General features: G+C 39.1%; 2 protein-coding genes across 7 annotated transcripts in view; one reads left to right on the top strand and one right to left on the bottom strand.

The window, feature by feature from the left end:
- The window catches only part of tanc2a (tetratricopeptide repeat, ankyrin repeat and coiled-coil containing 2a), a 114,419-nt gene extending 104,816 nt beyond the window's left edge, over nucleotides 1-9,603 (top strand). For all 3 annotated transcript variants that reach the window (XM_056752319.1, XM_056752320.1, XM_056752321.1), the window contains 7 exons: nucleotides 107-230; nucleotides 926-1,101; nucleotides 1,675-1,807; nucleotides 4,390-4,481; nucleotides 5,081-5,227; nucleotides 7,034-7,134; nucleotides 7,688-9,603. In XM_056752319.1, coding sequence (XP_056608297.1) covers nucleotides 107-230; nucleotides 926-1,101; nucleotides 1,675-1,807; nucleotides 4,390-4,481; nucleotides 5,081-5,227; nucleotides 7,034-7,134; nucleotides 7,688-9,590 — 2,676 coding nt within the window. In that variant the 3' untranslated portion in view covers nucleotides 9,591-9,603. The remainder of the gene's footprint in view (nucleotides 1-106; nucleotides 231-925; nucleotides 1,102-1,674; nucleotides 1,808-4,389; nucleotides 4,482-5,080; nucleotides 5,228-7,033; nucleotides 7,135-7,687) is intronic.
- A 2,639-nt stretch (nucleotides 9,604-12,242) lies between these two features.
- On the bottom strand, nucleotides 12,243-16,902 carry LOC130425895 (transmembrane ascorbate-dependent reductase CYB561). Of its 4 annotated transcripts, none has more exons than XM_056752324.1 (6): nucleotides 16,628-16,902; nucleotides 15,675-15,885; nucleotides 13,763-13,861; nucleotides 13,350-13,453; nucleotides 12,814-12,971; nucleotides 12,243-12,455 (listed from the first exon to the last, which is right to left on the bottom strand). In XM_056752324.1, the coding sequence occupies exons 2-6, from the start codon at nucleotides 15,880-15,882 to the stop codon at nucleotides 12,263-12,265; spliced, it is 762 nt and encodes a 253-aa protein (XP_056608302.1). In that variant the 5' UTR covers nucleotides 15,883-15,885; nucleotides 16,628-16,902; the 3' UTR covers nucleotides 12,243-12,262. The 4 variants fall into 4 exon arrangements, with proteins under 4 accessions (XP_056608302.1, XP_056608303.1, XP_056608301.1 ...); XM_056752325.1 differs by having other exon boundaries at nucleotides 16,749-16,898; XM_056752323.1 differs by having other exon boundaries at nucleotides 15,675-16,627; nucleotides 16,749-16,889.
- Between the last annotated feature and the right edge of the window lie 1,015 nt (nucleotides 16,903-17,917).

Raw genomic sequence — 17,917 nt, 5'->3', positions numbered from 1 at the left:
CATACCTCATATCCACCATATACACACCAAAAAATCACTAATAAACAATGCTGTTCATTGTTATTAAGCTCTTTAGACGATGCGTGTTATGTGTGTGGTTGTGCAGATTGTGGATCTGCTGCTGAATCACGGTGCCGATGTGAACATGGCTGATAAACAGGGCCGCACTCCTCTCATGATGGCAGCGTCTGAGGGACATCTGGGCACTGCTGAGTTCCTGCTGGCTCAAGGTACAGCTTTCGTAATCGTATAGATTAGAAATGCATCTAAAGGAACTCTTTAGTTAGTTGTTTATGTTGCGTATGCCTTTAAAATTATACATCATATGATTAACGGAGTGATATGACTCAGCCGAAACGAATATTAATGTTTGTTTTAAATGTAATGCAATGTGTATACACGATTTAAGGTTAAAAAAACGCTGCATTTTTTACAAAGCTCATCGCTCTGAAAAGCGAGGTGTGCTATGATTGGCCAGTTAACCAGTGCGTAGTGATTGGTTGAATACTGCAAGATTGTGACAGAAATGTAGCGCCTCTTACCATATTTGGAACATCAGGTTCCAAAGCATTTGTACTGACAGGTACCCCCACCTTACATTTGGGCGGTCTAAGTCAAATCATACCACAAACTGACGTAGATATGTGGGGGGCTGGTTACACAAGGCGTTTCAGGCAGGTCTGGGTGAGCATTCGCTTTTAGATAGAGTGCATCTTTTGTTCCGACACTTTCATTTTTAACATTTTTATGTGTCTAGAACATGCATGGGCAACTTATTACACCCCAGACACAGAAAAACACGTATTCGCGCTATATGACCCCTTTAAAGTTTATATTCGTGATAAACAGATTAAGTTTACTTACTGCAGCTACATAAATCAGTGTCTTTTTTCTGACTTTCTTATCTCAAAAATGCATTTCATAGGTGCCTCATTGTCGCTAATGGACAAGGAGGGGCTTACAGCACTGAGCTGGGCGTGTCTTAAAGGTCACCTCCCATTGGTCCGTGCCTTGGTTGAGAGGGGCGCGGCAACCGCCCACGCGGACAAGAGCGGCCGAACACCCTTGGATCTCGCCGCCTTCTACGGAGACTCTGAAGTGGTTGGTTGCCCTGTTAGCTTTAGCAATTTTTGTTGGCTGCTCAGCTATGATAGACAACCATGTCCTACTGTTTACTGTTATGTTACTTTTATAGATATGCATCTTTAAAAACATTTTTACACTTCAGTCTTTCCTAAAATAATTTGAAATAAATGTGAGCTTCCTTTAATAGTTTTGGTGACTTAAAGGACCGGTTTGTAATTTTATAGAGGGTCAGACATGCAATAATATACCTAACTATGTCTTCGGAGGTGTATAAAGACCTCTCATGATGAAGCGTTATGTTCTTATTACCTTAGAAAGAGCTATTTCTATCTACATACACCAAGGGCCCCCTTGAATGGAATTCACCCTGTTGTTTCTACAGTAGCCCTAAACTGACAAACTGCTCCAGAGAGCACGTTTTGTAAATTTTCGTTATCTCCTTCGGCAAAGAAGCGAAAATGTGAGAACATCTTAGCCACTGTAATGCACTGTAAAGGAGTGGGGAGAGGTGCAGTCGGTTGGTTGCAAGTCGCAACCTCACTCCAAGATGCCTCTAAATTTTACAAGATTGTCTTTATATGGTTTCAGGTGCAGTATCTGGTGGATCATGGAGCTATGATCGAGCATGTGGATTACAGCGGCATGCGTCCTCTGGACCGAGCCGTTGGCTGCAGGAACACGTCAGTGGTGGTTGCACTGTTAAAGAAGGGTGCCAAGATAGGTAGGGCTCAAAAAGATAAATACAGTGCATAGTTGAAGTGTCTTTGTGTAGAAGTGTAGTTGCATTTATAAACAGCACATGTGAATAAATAATGTTGAAGTTGATATTTCATTACGAACCTGTTGCAACGCCTGCAGGCAGATGTTTGCACACACCAGTTTATATATTTGAAATGTATATTATTCTGGGTTTTCATACTGCCTATCATTCTAAAAAGTCAGAATACAGTAGACACATGTACTGAATATATGAAGAGTTTGGTTCCAAAATGTGATAACTTGAGATAATTTTCAAAAATCTTGTTGTTTTATTATGTAATCATGTTAGTTAGCTGTATTTTTTTAGTTGTAATAGCTTAAATCAAAACTAACCAACTGCAGTTTTATTGATATTAATCGGAATACATAATAATAATAATTTTTTTTTTTTTTTACGGAGATATCTCATTTTGGAATCGAACTCTTCATATAAACTAAAAGTCACTAAAATTAGGACCAGCTTGGTCCATCTCAGTATCTTCTTCATTCCCCTCCCTGTAACCTCATCCTGATCAAACCTCCTCCTCTTCCTCGTGTTCCCCACCAAACTCCAGAACTGCACTGATCTCTAGCTGATCAGGATGGGCTTGTTGCTTTTGCTAATGTTGCTGCTTGCCGCGGCTTCTCACGCCTGATCTTCCTTGTTCTTCCTCTCGTGTCACTCTCTACCTATCATTCCCTGTTTTCTGTTCCCATAAACCTTTGCTCTCTGTCTGAAACGGATGCCCCTCCCATGCCCCAATAACCTCTCACCCTTTCACTCATGACCCCTCCCACCTCCTCTGTCTCCGTAACCAGGATGTCAGACACTCCCCACTCGTGCCCGAGGTAAAACAGACCTTTGTGCGTCCAACCTGCCATTTTTTGACTGTGTCCCATCATCTCGTCACCGGTGTGGTCTATTGTTCATTGATCGACTTGTGTTGTATCGCCTGCTTTTACAAAAAAATGAAAATAAACACACAAAATGAATTTGTGAAGTCCTGCTCTGAGGGTAGACGTGGATTGTCCGTGTTCATTTTGTTTGTTTGTTCAGTCACATGGCTGCATGTAAACAAAATAAAGTGAGCTGCATTTTGCATGGTGCTGCGGAATTGCCACATATTGAATTTGATGCAAACTTAAGACCTGTTCACAAGGTTTATCTGCTTTAAGTATAACTATAAAACATTGACAGCCTGCCAAAATGTGAAACAGCATTTTTGTTTGATTAAATTAATGCTTATATAGCTTTTGGTTATACTAAATATTTATCATGTTATGTGTGAACCGGACTTAAGGCAGCATTCAAACTGGATCTGCTCTTGCATTGCTCTGTGCTTTTTTTAATTCACTTGTAAAGGACATGACCTTGGCCATTTTCAAACTTTGCAACCCTCAAAACTGTTTTGCAAAGAATAGCTACTTAGGGCAAGAATGCATCCTATGTAAACATTTTTTCTCTCAGTTTTATCTGTCATTTGGCCTTATTTCAAGTTGTTTCCCAGTTTAGTAATACTGTACATCTTGTGCATTCTTCAGCTGCATCTTGCATGAACTGCACTAAATCACTTCCTGTCTAAGAGGCCATCCACACGGAGACGCGTTTAGCTATATATGTGAAGATTTTGTATCATGTCTGCGTTTCGTCCGTAGGGATCTAGCATTTTGGGATCCTGAAATCTCGCTATTTTTCTAAACCAGGTCTCAGAGTGGATAAATCTGAAAACGCCACCCTTGCTTTTCTATGTGTACACCCGATCCTTATATATGTATATAATATGCTTTTCTGTTGCCCAGTGGTAAGAGCATTGTGTTTACAAGGTTGTAGGTTCAATTCCAAGGGATTGTAGATACCTAATTATAAATGTATAGGATAATGCAATGTAAGTCGCTGCCAAATGCATAAAATAAAACATAAAAATATATATACGATGATGTCATCACCCCAGCTCCAAGTCTTCTCAGTTTTTAGTGCATCATTGTGGCAGAATTACAGAGACACATGAGTTACTGATTTGGCATGTATACTACATCGTTTTGAGTCGGTTTATTGTGTACACAGAATGCAGATATTTCTTGAGACGACGCAGTGAAAAGGATAAAAGGTTCGACAGGCAAAGCTTTGGCTTTGTGTGGATGTGGCCTAAAGCTCTTATAGACCCTGACTATACTGTTTCAACCCTCCCTTCACTGTTCATTCAGATAAAACCAGTTCACACACCTGACATGTTCAGACTCCAACATGACCGCAAGTTTAGTCACAGTTGGAATCAGAGTTTTATTGTTATATAGATTGTATTTTAAAGATTTGAATCCAGCAAGGTATAAGCAACAAAGTGTTTTTAATTTGTTTTATTTATCTTCGTGTGTGTTGCTGTGGCTTTTTGCGATATAAAATTTTTGTTTGTTAGACTTTGCCTCCACAAGCAAGATATCCTGCCAGGTCAACTCAATCCTTTGTGGTCCTAAGAGATTACAAAAAACAAGTCTTGTGCACAAACAGACCATCAGTCTCTGCGGACTCTAAAATTGTCCTTCTTTTTCATACCGTGTTGCTTTCAGGTCCAGCGACATGGGCAATGGCGACATCCAAACCTGATATTATGATCGTTCTGCTGAGCAAACTAATGGAGGAGGGAGATGGATTCTACAAGGTCAGTGGTTTCATCTATGCTATCATTTTATTGCTAAACTAAAAATATACAAAAAAATGTTTTTGAAATGGATGACTAAAGAATAAAGAAGGCAATAAAAGCCCACACATGGATGGGAACACCTTCAATATTGATTAAAAAACATCTCTGGATGAGAGAAATGCCTGGTTTCTAAAATACTAAGAACATTTCTGCAAATTTTAAGTAATGGGTGACTATAATGAGAGTGCCAAAATTTAACAGTTATGATTTATTTTGGATTTTTTTTTATTAAAGGTGAATTTGTGTTATTCATTAGATTTGTTAAGTTTAATATTACTCTGAAAGGTTAAATATAAATATAAAGAATCATATTAAGTACTTGGTTGCCTAGTTTAAGTCACGACTATATAATAAGAAAATATTCTATATTGGTTCCCCCTGGTGGCAGATCAAAAATACATAACATATGGATAAATCATGTTTGTTTTCATGCTCATATCAGTTGTACTCATTATTTTTATAGTATAGATCAGCAAAAAGGAAATGTGTATATTTATCATCAGAATCACAATGCTGATTATTATATACACTAAATTTCTCTTGTTTCACTGGTCCAGAAAGGAAAAGTGAAGGAAGCGGCTCAGCGGTACCAGTACGCCCTAAAGAAGTTCCCACGAGAGGGTTTCACAGAAGACCTGAAGACCTTCCGTGAACTCAAAGTCTCTCTGTTGCTCAATCTCTCCCGCTGCCGAAGGAAGATGAACGTGAGTCTTAAAAGCTCAAATCTAATTTTAGTGCTCTATCCTGTCCCTCCTTTACTCTTTTACAGAATATTTCAGACGTTGCAAATATTTAAAACTCACTTGTAGTCATTTAAAAAACTTCATCATAGACAGTTTGATCATTATCATCATGGACAATTTATTATTATATAATAAAACTCCGATTTTGTACATTCTCCTGGAATCTTTTATTAGAAGTTGAGTGAATCTTCTGTGATCTAAGAATTTACATAGGTTCAGTTAGGGTCGTCAACTGATGAATCACGATTAATCGCATCCAGAATAAAAGTTTGTGTTTATATAATATATGTCTATGTACTGTGCATATTATTTTTGTATTTATAAACACAAAATCATACATGCAAACATTTAAGATTTTTTTTATAAACGTTTGTGGATCATTTAAATTATTTGTAAATATAAATAAATACATCTAAATATTTCCTAAATGTAAACACACGTGTGTGTATGTTTTTGTGTTAATAAATGCATATTTATTTATTATGGATGAGATGAATCGTTTGACCTCCCTAATTTATTTATTTTTACCAATCATTTAAATTATTTACATATGTTTATGGTTTTATATTTTTTATATTTTAAATATATGCATGTATCTTTATGTTTTAATTAATATCCACAGAACAGAGACATGTTATCCGATTAATCGTCGGGCAACCCTAGTGGGTTTGTTTTGGCATGTCTCATGACTCATGACATAAGTATACTGTAAATGTCTTTTTTGTATAAACACACAAAACAGCAACTTGATGGAAAATTGCATATGTGCACATATTAGTTTTAAGTCAAGTCTGTGTGTTCTTATTTGTTTTTTTAAAGCCAGTGGAGGCAGTTTCGTAAAGGGTAGCGTTTGCAAGCTAGATATAATTGGGAAGACACTCGCTCTTCCTTTAGAACTCGATCCAAAGTCACACTTACTCTTGTCAATGACTCACTTTGTCTGGTTGGACATTACAATACAAAAAAGTAGAGTACATTACAGTAATAAAGAATGTAAGCAACTTTTTGTGTTTTTGTTAGAACTTATAGAGGTTTTGTAAGCTCATTGTTTATGAGCAACAGGGTGTGTGAAGTAACATACATTGGTTGACTTCTTGATGGCTAAGATGTGAAGAGACTTCCAATACAGAAAAAATATCCATTACCTTTAAAGACTTCAGGATGTCAACAGGATGGGTTTATTGACGTACTAGGAAGTATTTTGATCTTCCCATTTCGTTTTAATAGTTCTTTATTTCTCATTTAATCCCACCCGTAAAAACATTTTACGTTTTGAATTTCAAGCCTCCAGTACCCTTGAGGAAACTTCTTGAAAGCTCTCCTTCCATTTAGACCATGCTGTAACTTTAAGTTGATGGTGACTTAGGACGACACCCATTTTTTCCCATCTCGCTTTCATCTGTTTCATTTTGGTTTGTAGGTTTATCGATTTGTGAGGGTTAGTACAGAAAGTAGTTTGGCTCAGTCTTGAAGAGCTGTTGCATTGCATTTCCCACTGTCCTCATAGAGTATATATATGTGTGTGTGCGTCTGTACGATCGTTTTCACAATTTAATGTCCGTTTATCATGTTTGCTCAAATGTTTTCGGCTCATTGTTTTGTCCTCATTTAATGTTGATTGTAAGAATGTCTGTGTTCATAAATGTTACATATGTATGTATGTATACGTGTGTGTAATTGCGCAAGTCCACGTGTGAGTGTGTTTGTCCTCGCTCTGATCTCATGTATGGCTCAGTGTATGACTGTTGGTCCTGTTGTTGCTTGCAGGACTTTGGGATGGCAGAGGAGTTTGCCTCCAAGGCACTAGAGTTGAAACCCAAATCCTATGAAGCCTATTACGCACGAGCCCGTGCCAAGCGAAGCAGCAGGTAACCGTAGCAACCAACAGAAAGGATAGTGCTTTAAAAAAACACATTTTGTCTCGCGCACATAACGCGCCATGTGAGTGTTCATGACCAAGACCAGTTGATGATGTTTTGATTGGTTGAAGCAGTGCCATCAGACATGGATAAGATTTCTTCTTCATACTTCATGTTATGTTGACCGATCAGATTCCTTTTCCTCAGAATGCCCATCATTCATATTTTATTCTTTTTTTCCCACAATGTACTTTAATCTGCATGTTTTGTTTTGGAAGATCTGTTTTTTGGGTCTACGCTTTTGATTGGTTGATTAAAGGAATGTTCCGGGCTCAGTTGATACTTTGGACATCTAGGAGGGATGACATTCCCTGTTTAAAAGAACAAATGCTCAAACATAACACGCATAATGTTCCCAAAGCATTGTAAAGGTTGTGGGTTTGTTACCCAACAAACACAGATATAAAATGTACACCTTTGGTCGCTTTATAATAGAATACAAGATGTTTCTTACTTTCTCTCACTCCCTGCTGTTTCTCATTCTCTGTCTGTCTCTTTCCAGGCAATTCCACGAAGCACTGGAGGACCTGAGTGAAGCCATGTGTCTGTGTCCCAACAACCGGGAGATCCAGCGTCTGCTGCAGCGTGTTGAAGAAGAGTGTCATCAAGATGCGCAGCAACAGGAGCTGGATCAGCCCCCTTCCCCTCCCAACAATCAAGGCCCACCCATGGTCCCGCTTCCATCAATAGAGCCCCGTTTTTCAGACATGGAGCCCGTCCAGGATCTGTTTGAGGAAGACGATTATCTCGAGAGGGATATGGATGGCCTACCGCTATGTGTTCCTTCCGAGACCCACGCTACTCCATCTGGGCTTCCAGTCATTCAAAACATGCCCCCATCCCCCAGCCATCATGAGTCCCCCTACCTGGCTCAAGCCTTCGACCTTCGACCCAGCCCACCTTCAATTTCATCTCCTACCCGACAAGGCTACCAATCCACCTCTCCATCACTCTCTCCGACGCACCAGGTCTCTCACTATAGGCCCAGTCCACCCCATCAAGCCTCCTACCACTTCAGCCCACCACCTTCACCTTTACGACTCGGACCACAGTACCGTGCCAGCCCTACTTCTGAAGGAGTTGCCATGTACCGTCCCCAGTCTGCTTCTGTTGGGCGATACCAACCGGACCAGCTGTCTGGTCGACCCAAGTCCCCTCTCTCCAAGATGAGCAGCCAACGTTCTTTTCAGGTTCCCCAACAGACTTCCCATCAGTCACAACAGGGCCAGTGGTTGCAGCCAGCCAAGGCACAGATCATTCGCACCAACCAGCCCAGCAGCGCCGTACACTCCAGTGCCGTATTGGGCAGCAGCGCCTACAGTCAGATCGCTCACTCCATGAGTGCCCGCTGCCCGGGAGACATGGATGAACTTGGGGATGGAGGATACTCTACGTCGCTTCAACCTCAAGGCATACTGAGCGCAGGAGCCTTGTACCAGCGTGCCATGAGCATGGACCCTGGCATCATGGAAGACGAGCTTCCTCAGAGGCCCTCCTCCGCATACAGACCCAGTCCTGGAGGTGTCCGCTACAATCAGGTGCCGCAGATCAGTCGCAGTCAATCGACCGCCTACTATCCCGTCTCGCCCCATGAGATGGAGCGACAGGTGACAATGGGTTCACCCGAGAACACTCATGCACAAAGACGTCCAGTCAGTGCCAATACCTCTGAACCCAAACAGCATCCTTCAGCCCCACGTCCACTTATTCATTCCCACAGTACGGGTTTGCGCTTCTCACCATCAGGCAACAGTTTAGGGGCCGGTTCCGCTGCAAATCTACCCCAGAGTTTCAGAGCATCAACACAGCAAATGGAGATCCCGCTAACGATTTCCTACGAAGGCAGCTACCACGATGACCTTTCACCCATGTCACCCCCACAAGGCACTGAATTCCGGGTGGTGGGCGGGACGTACCCAGGTGAGGCTCTTCGCTCTCGTGCCACGCCATTCATGGGTATCATCGACAAAACGGCACGGACTCAACAGTTCCTTCCACAGCAGCCTTCGCTTGCATCCTCCTCCTCAGCTTCACGACCCTGGACTGTTTCTTCTCTGGATACGGTGGTGAACAGTCCAGCCACTTCCCCAAGTAACATAGGGTACGGGCAGCAGGCGGCACCCCTCAGCCATATCGCGTATTACAACCGCACCAACAATGCTCACAACGGCCACCTCATGGATGATGATTTCTATGTCAACCCTCCAGGTATAACACGGGACCGGACGGATGCTATGGGCCGAATTAGCCAGGTTCCCACGTACCCTGATGTGAAAGTGGCACGGACTCTCCCAGTCTCCCAGGCGTACCAAGACAACGAGTTTAGGCAAATTTCTCGTAGTGAAAGGCAAGGCCCAACCTCACCCATCAAACCAAAGAGACCCTTTGTGGAGTCCAATGTGTAAAGATTCAGTCAGTGTGAGAGATTTATTAAGACTTGTTGAGCGATATCCAACATGTACAAACTCAGATTTTATGTCTCCGTGTCTCGACGATGACTTGTCAGAGGTAATTCCACTGAAATTAAGGGAATACAAAAAAGCGGATCTGGACACACAAAATTAAGACCCTTTGGAAATCTAGTAGACCTGTGTAACTGCTGTACACCAACCGCATACTTCTCTGTACCTTCATGAAAAGGTGACCGCCAGGAACCAACCCTGGACACATTTAGAAGCCTTGCGCTTGGCCCCGGGACCCCAAAACAGTGTCCCCGCAGGGTCCCCGCTCAGACTCATAATAACCCCTCTCCTGTTGGGTCAAGAGCTAAAGATGTACCTAAAATATTCCAGATCCATATTGCTAAAGCAAAAAAGTGATATTTATCATTTTAAGTTATGTTTGTACAAATGTATGTATAAATCTCAATGCAGTTGTGTTTTTGGTTTGCCTTTCGTTAAGTTGACGCACAGTCAGCAATGTGAAATATTTAAGTTTTTGTCAACAGGTTATAATGGATCACTACTTTTTGCGCAGTGCAAATAAACATTAGTGATGGTTGAAGGTAGCATTCAGGTGGTGAACCTCTAACTTACCTGCTCTTTATGGATCACTTGTCACACCATAAAACCGGAAACTTTTCCAAAGAAACATTTCTCATGGTGTGTTGAAAACGTCTTTTTATTTTAAAGCCACATTCATCTCAAGTATTAAGAGTTTCTCTGTGCACTGAAACGCATTACATTGCAAAGCTGTTGGCCTTCAGGAAATTTTCCGTTTTGTTTAAAACTGTGAGTACTTCAAATACATGATTTCAAAACCTCCGTTAAATAACCATTGAACTTACAAAGGCCAGGTACTTTTTTATGGCCGTATTTAATGGGATGAAGACAGCAAGATGAATTCACTGAATATGGCTTCACCATACAAGTTTTTTTTCAACTGCTGTAAAAAAGAGCAGTTTATTTTGCAGTGTTTGAATTACTTTCTCTTTAAGAAAAAAGAGGTGCAGGTTGACCTGGAATACTGCTTTACTGTACAACAGTGTTTGTATTTAACTTGGTTTTCTTTTTGTATGACAAACATGTAAATGGCTGTACATATGTGCTTAACTAGAAAGCATGCTCTCTGCTATTACAAACATGGGTGTATGTGTGTGGTTTTGTGTGTGAACATACATTAAGGGAAAAGACTGTGGCACAATATATTTCATTTTTTCCCTTATAAGAAAAAAATATAGATCAAGTTTGGGTTTTGCATTTTTATTTTATTTTATTTTGTTTGAAACTGGCCTTGCGAAGGAGGATTCTCTGTAAATTGTTTGTAAATGTGAGATGTGATGTTTCGCCGGGAAGGAAAATACGAAACGTGAATGAGAAATTTTTATCCGGTTTCGCGATTGTAAACTGTACAATCATATGTATGTATGAGGGGAGATAATGACGTTATTTAAAAATGAATAATACTTCAAAGATAAAACCGAGTGAATCTATTTATTGCAGTCGACAAAATGTAAGACCTGCTGTACATTAATCGCAACTGAATGAATTGAGCCTGCATTACAAATACATACAAACACTTACTGCTGTTAAGTACATTGCAGTCACATATGCGCATTATGATACATGCAATAGACAAATACACAGTACAAACAAACATGCAAAACAAATGCAAACTCATTCAGCTGGAAAGACAAGATTACAGTGACAGTCTCCATAGAATCTCATTTAACAGTCAATATCACTCTTCTCTTAAGCACTGAACTGCTTGCTTTTCATTACAGTTAAGACTGCCAATACTTTATTTTGTGATCACATGTAGGACCTTGACTTGCCATTTCAAATATGCAAAGTACAATCTGCAGTTTTATTTTAAGAAGGTTGTAAGTTAACTTGGCAGAGCTAAAAAATATTTATCATGGATATTCTCTGGATAAAATTATAAAATGGGAAGTCAAAATAATTGCATTTCCTTCCATTCTAAACTATCTGACTGTCAATTATAGTATTCTGTATGCATTTTATATTTTATTTCTCATATATAGCCATTTTGGGGGGATTTATTCAGTACTATCTTGTAAGAAAAAGTAACTAAGGCACAAGAAATTTTTTCTGATATTCTAAATAATCGTATACATTTTAAGGAAAAAAATTATCAAAATAGAAAACACAAACATTTCTTTAATGTCAGCTTGGTCTGGCTTTGCACAGTTTGAACTCGTTCAGCAAGAGTATTATATATTTATGTTAGTCTAATTGTAAATATTTACACTGTGTCTACACCGGACGTGGTGCATAAGGTGTGGACAAAATGTAAAATTCTAATGGATTCTAATGCATTCTAATGTCTTTTGTCACGCCGTGTCCTTGTACTTTTCGTACACGGTGTCACAGCAGAAAAAAAATAAGTAGGTTGTGGCTTAATCCTACTATAAATGTCTTCTAGGCTATAGCACAAGAAGATGTCCAATACAAAGAATTTTACAACTTTCTTCCTCTTCACTCAATAACACTGATAAATACAACAGTTAATACAAATGGGAAGGTAGAATTTAAACAGAAAAACTGGCATACTGGTTTATAAGGACAACGGTAGGAAGGCCATTTTAGAGCACAAAGGCAGTGGTTATGTTATAAAATTAAGGCGAGCTGGGGATTTCTCCTTCTGACAGTGTCTTAAAGTGCACAGACAGAGCTTCTTCCTCTGGATTTGGTGGTCGTCTGAAATCCTCTCTCGTCGCCACGTAACCCACCACTACCCCAAAGCACACCAGCAACAAGCCTAAGGTGTTTGCTAAAACCCCCTCTGCCGCAAACTCCGAGTAGGTCGACCTGCCAAAATGACATGATCATCAAAAACAGAGATGACGCTTGAAATTCCACCAAATGAAATTGCAAAGAATTCTAATTTACATAATGTAGTACAGAAGGAATGATGCAACTGTGAGCGACAAAATGGAAGCTAAATATTCATTAAAATTAATTGGAAAATTCTTTCCACAGTGACTAGTTCACAGGGTGACTCATTTCTTCTCTTCAACATTCTTACCTCATCTGGAAGTGACTTCAGAGGCATATTGTAATGCTAAAAATCTTATGATGCTGCTCAAATAGTGATGTGAATATTACCAACTAGCACCCTTCAAGATCAACTATATAAGTAACTTTTCCTTTGTTGAATGACACTCACATGATATTGAAGAGCAGTTTCTCTGTGATGCCCAACAGACAGGTTCCTATAGACATGGCCAGCAGCAAGAGACCAAAAAAGACATGCAGGGGGAGATACCAGCTCCTCAACTGAGCAGATGCCCAGGGGAACAGGAACAAGCCCAAACCCAGGAACCACTAAGAAGATAATGAGAAGATAAGTTGACCTGCTCCATAGTCCAATAAAACTGCTTCAAGATCATGATCATGTCGAAACATAAAGGTTTTTAACTCTATATACAAATTTTTTTTCATTTTAAAAGCCACAGAGACAGCCACAAAATGTTCCTCTTTTATCATGTTTAATCCAATTAAAGTCAATAAAAGCTGGTTTTGTTTTGTCTATAAAATCTTCTGCAAACACCCAAGACAAATTTCTTGTTAATGTTCTGGTGTAATGAATGTGACCATCAATAGGAGATTTACTAAAGTGCTTACCAACAGCTCGGTAAATTAAACAAAAAGAAGAAGGGCGTTTAAAAGCTATTTCTGAGCACAGGTAAAGAAGACGTTTACTTGTAGTATAAACAGAACGAAGGTCAGCATGCCACACCAGCTGTGTAGCGAGTACATGTTAGAAATCTTCGCCTTCGCATGGAAGTCAAATACAGCCACTAGACCTGCAGAGGGAGACACATGGCATCTCGTAGCATTGATAAATACAATATGATAACATTATCTTTGTCAAATACATAATTGTTAAAATGAATAATAATGATCTCAACTGGAACTAGACTTTTGCACCTTATAATGTATTTATGTATCCTTGTACATTATGGTTTAAATAGCTCATAGTAAAGCTCATATAGAGAAGGGAAGTGACTGTGGCTCAGCTTTACCGTTAAACTTCCAAAAACAACCTGACGTCACTACCGACCAATTTGCACAAAAATCTTTACATGCACCAGTTGACATGCACACAGACTTACCCACAATACTGATGATGAGGGCCATCATGTGCAGAAGAGCGTGAAGAATCTTCACAGAGCGTTTACTCTCATTTCTGAAGACACGATAAACCAGAACAGCTGCAGCAGAGAATGAAGCAAATGATAAATATCACCAAAGATTAAAATGAACATACTGTTTGTTTTGCATCTTTTCCTTGCACGCTTTATGTCAGTCTCAACACTCGTGGAAAGCATCTTTATTTTATCTCTTAACATTTACTCCCAGTACAATTGAAACGCAGGGATGCAAGTATCTTGGCAGTCCATCTGGCCTTTCTAAAAGCACACAGATCCCTTGAGGCTGTTTTTACCCGGCGCTGGTTTGGACAGTTAAACCCAATAGGCCAATGACCTTTCAGGTATATGGTCCTAATCGAATTGCCATGGCGATAGCTTTGAATGAGGACCACAGTTAAAGATATTAGCCACTGAATCAGTATCTGTCTCTGTTGAGGTTTCATTTAACAGCCAGATGGAAAAACATGTATTGACCACGTTTAACCATTAATGATGGACAATCTGGGAAATGTAACAAATAAATGGATGATTAGGACTGCAAACCTACAGATATATGACAAAACACACAATACTACTACAGCATCTCTGGATCTGATTTCTGTTTAAAAACCCAATATCTACAGACACACAAACACAAAAAAGACAGCAAAATAGATTTTTATGTCATTAAAATCTGTCCTGTTCAGTCTAGTGTGCCTGTTTTGAGGGCTTGATACGTGACATGGGTCACGCACACACCCTTAGGGCAGAAAATACACAGACCTCCTATTAGATGACAAATCTCTTGGTCTCTAAGAGCTGCAGTTTACGCTATAGACCACCAGTTTACGCTATTTTTATTTTAAGCTATCATCGGATGCACACACCTGGCCCGAAGTTAACTTCCAGTCTGGGTTTGTTTATCGTTCTGGCTAGTGGCAAATAATATAGCTATTTTTATCAATTTATATTACAGTAATATACATTATATTCATATTTTACATATAAACGAATTAAAGGGGTGATTTAATGGTGTTTCATGCATTCCCACTTATACGTGCTTATACGTACGAGTTGGACGCATGACGTAGTATTTCTGTGCCTTATATACTCGCCTAAGGTTCGTATAGGTTTTGTTCGAACATGAAAATCTGTTTCGTAACAAGTTTTCTTCGAGCGATAGAGACCCGCCCTACCATCGAGATTGGCTGCGCTGTGTCAAGATTGGCTGCTCAGTGGGCCTGCAGCTGCAGCTCGTTCCTCTTGCGATATTGAGAGAAGTGGAGGTTGTATTTGTTTGTTCAAGGCATTTCAGTGATGGATGTTATATAAACGGTGGATGTTACGCTGGATTTGCAGATCGTTTGAAACTGATAGATGGAGCGGTCCCACCACTAAAAGATGCCTTAAAGACATAAACCGCACGCGGTAAGTGACACTAAGTCATATGTCTGTGTTTTGCTGGCAATCGTGCATAACAATTTGCAACACAAACTTATAGTTAATCAATGCGATAATGTATTGTGATTTTGTTCCAGGGTCTAGCCTTAAACCTTGTCTGTGAAACCGAGCCTATAGTTACTGAAGATTAAAATGAGATTGGCATAAGAAACTGCTCGTTCAACGGGACTTTATTATTAACAATGTGTTGAATTTTATTGTTCTGTATGTACATTTTATTTAATAAACAATTTGTAGAATGCTTTGTGTAACTTACTTGTCAATACTTTTGATTGTTTTCAGACATAATCTGTGTGCCAGTAGTTAAAATTGGACCACAAAAGCGTGCATGCGCAGTAACGTTTGTTTATGTTGTTGCTTTGAAACCGTCTACACATGAAAAACCATTTATCATAGTCATAAGAACTAAAAATATATTAACACTACTGCTTACCATCTCCATAGAGGAAGACCAAGCCGAGGACCATGCAGAGAGGATGGACATTAAACTCTTGTGCTGAGCCGTCCCAAGCGTAACCTCCATGATAATGTCCCATCCACACACCTGTGATCACCACACATGCCATCCCGAGCACCTGTGAAGCCCCAACGTACCACGGCAGCGCCCGCAGGCTGCCCATACTCAAAGGGATTCTCTCCATGGCCTCAGTAAAATAGCAGAAATACATAAAAACCTTTAGAGGACGGGTATATATATGACTCCACCTCTTGGAAAGTTAAATATTTGATAGTCAAACACAAAGACGGTGCGGGTGGCATTCTTATGGCAGGTTCTTACTTTGTACCTGTCGCTGTAGATTTGTTTTAGTCATTTTTTGATCATTGCATTACAAGCAAAAATCAGTGCAAAATATGTGAATAATTTACCTAAAACTAAAAATGAATGAATATTAGATTTGATGTAATGCATTTACATTAATAATGAAAATATTATAATAATAAATTATCATTGAATCAAAAATAGATTCAACATATACTGTGAAATATATATTGTGAATCACATACAAGTCTTAAAAAGTTCCAGTGCTTGATAATCACGAGTTGTTTTAGTAAACGCATGCAGAAATTATTCAGTCGTTGTGTGTAAACGTCATGTGCTCTTTGCCAGCCTCATGACAGCATATTTTTACTGGTGTAAAAACAATCTGTTAACTCAGTGCATGAGGATAAAAACAAAAATTAAAAAGCACGTAAACACCAATCTGGACATGTTTTACAGTCTAATGAATAGAACAGCTAACCTCGTGGTAATTACAAGCTATCAACTAAAACTTTGGGAATAATAGATATGAAAGACTCTTAAAAACGCAAACCATGATCCTAAAATTATACGTTTTAAAATAACGTTTGACACTATAGGTGCTGTAGCAGAATGAATAAACTCACCTGTGCAGTTTATTCCAGAGCAGAGCAGGGCAGCCAGAGAAAAGGGCGTAATTATTTTGTACTTAAGAGTATATTTTACCTACTTTGACAAACCCATCCTTTTCAAATCATCTGGGCGCACCTGATAGAATCGCTATACCGTTCTCGACCGATGGATGATGACGTGTACTCAGGATCCACGCGCCGTCTGATGTTTTACAAACCAACTTCTTATATTATGGGTGAAGCTTATGCTGTGACGCACTTGGAGGTTGACGGGCAGAGTCTGGGCACGATCCCATACCCTCTTTATTGGCAGTTTATTGGAAGGAGGGCGGAGTCGTCGTTATGACGCAGAGAATAGGGGGATGCAACCACTGCTGCATGATCTGTTGCCCTGGCGACGCACGGGCGATTAAGGTTGGTTTAATCATCGGATTATTATCCCAAACAAAAATCTTAGTTATAAAAAGGTGACCTATTTATACCTTTCTTGTTTTCCTCAAATTTTGTGATTTTTAATGATAGAGAAAACATTTACGTATGTGTTTATATATATTATATATATTATAAATACATGTTAGTTCAATTATTGTTTTTTTTTTCCATTGATTGGTCTGTTTTGTGTTTTGATTTGTATGTTTGTGTATGTATTGTATTTATTAATTCATTCGGTTCAAAATATCATTATTGAATAATTTAGACAACCTGTTATAGTATTCCTTAAAACTGAAAAGTACTACATAGTGTGAAAATTCTCAGATTTATTTACCTGATTAAATATTTGCTATGGAAAGGACTTGAGAGCATTCATATAATATCAAAATCTGTAATATGTATAATTTTGTCATGTGATGGGTGTTTCCAGATCACTTCACGTTTATAGATTGATTTAAATGTTAATCTTTGATTTTAATGTTCTTAAACCACTAATCAATAAAGAATCCTTGAATAATTTCTTGAATTGTAGCTGATTGGATTTAATAAAACATGTCTTACATTAAGACTGTTGTGTCATTATTTTTGTGGTCTACAATAGGACATCAATGTGTAAAAGAAAATGCAAATCAAATTAAATTAACGTCAAAACTTGACCTAAATTTGATGTCAAGTTTTGACATCGATTTGACTTACATTTTTGACCAATTCTTTTATTACTATGTTTCACATCAATTTGATGTCTATTTAACATCAATTGCCCGCATCTATAGATTGTGTCTACAGTTGTGTATCTCATTAAAAAGCATTAATTTGTGCCTTCAGAATCTGTTGTTGTGCCATGGTAGAGTGATGTCATGTGATACCATGGTC

Source organism: Triplophysa dalaica, chromosome 7 (assembly GCF_015846415.1).
Source record: "Triplophysa dalaica isolate WHDGS20190420 chromosome 7, ASM1584641v1, whole genome shotgun sequence".
NCBI lineage: Eukaryota > Metazoa > Chordata > Actinopteri > Cypriniformes > Nemacheilidae > Triplophysa > Triplophysa dalaica.
The sequence above is the reverse complement of the archived record's forward strand: the minus strand, read 5'-3'. Positions and strand labels throughout refer to the sequence as shown.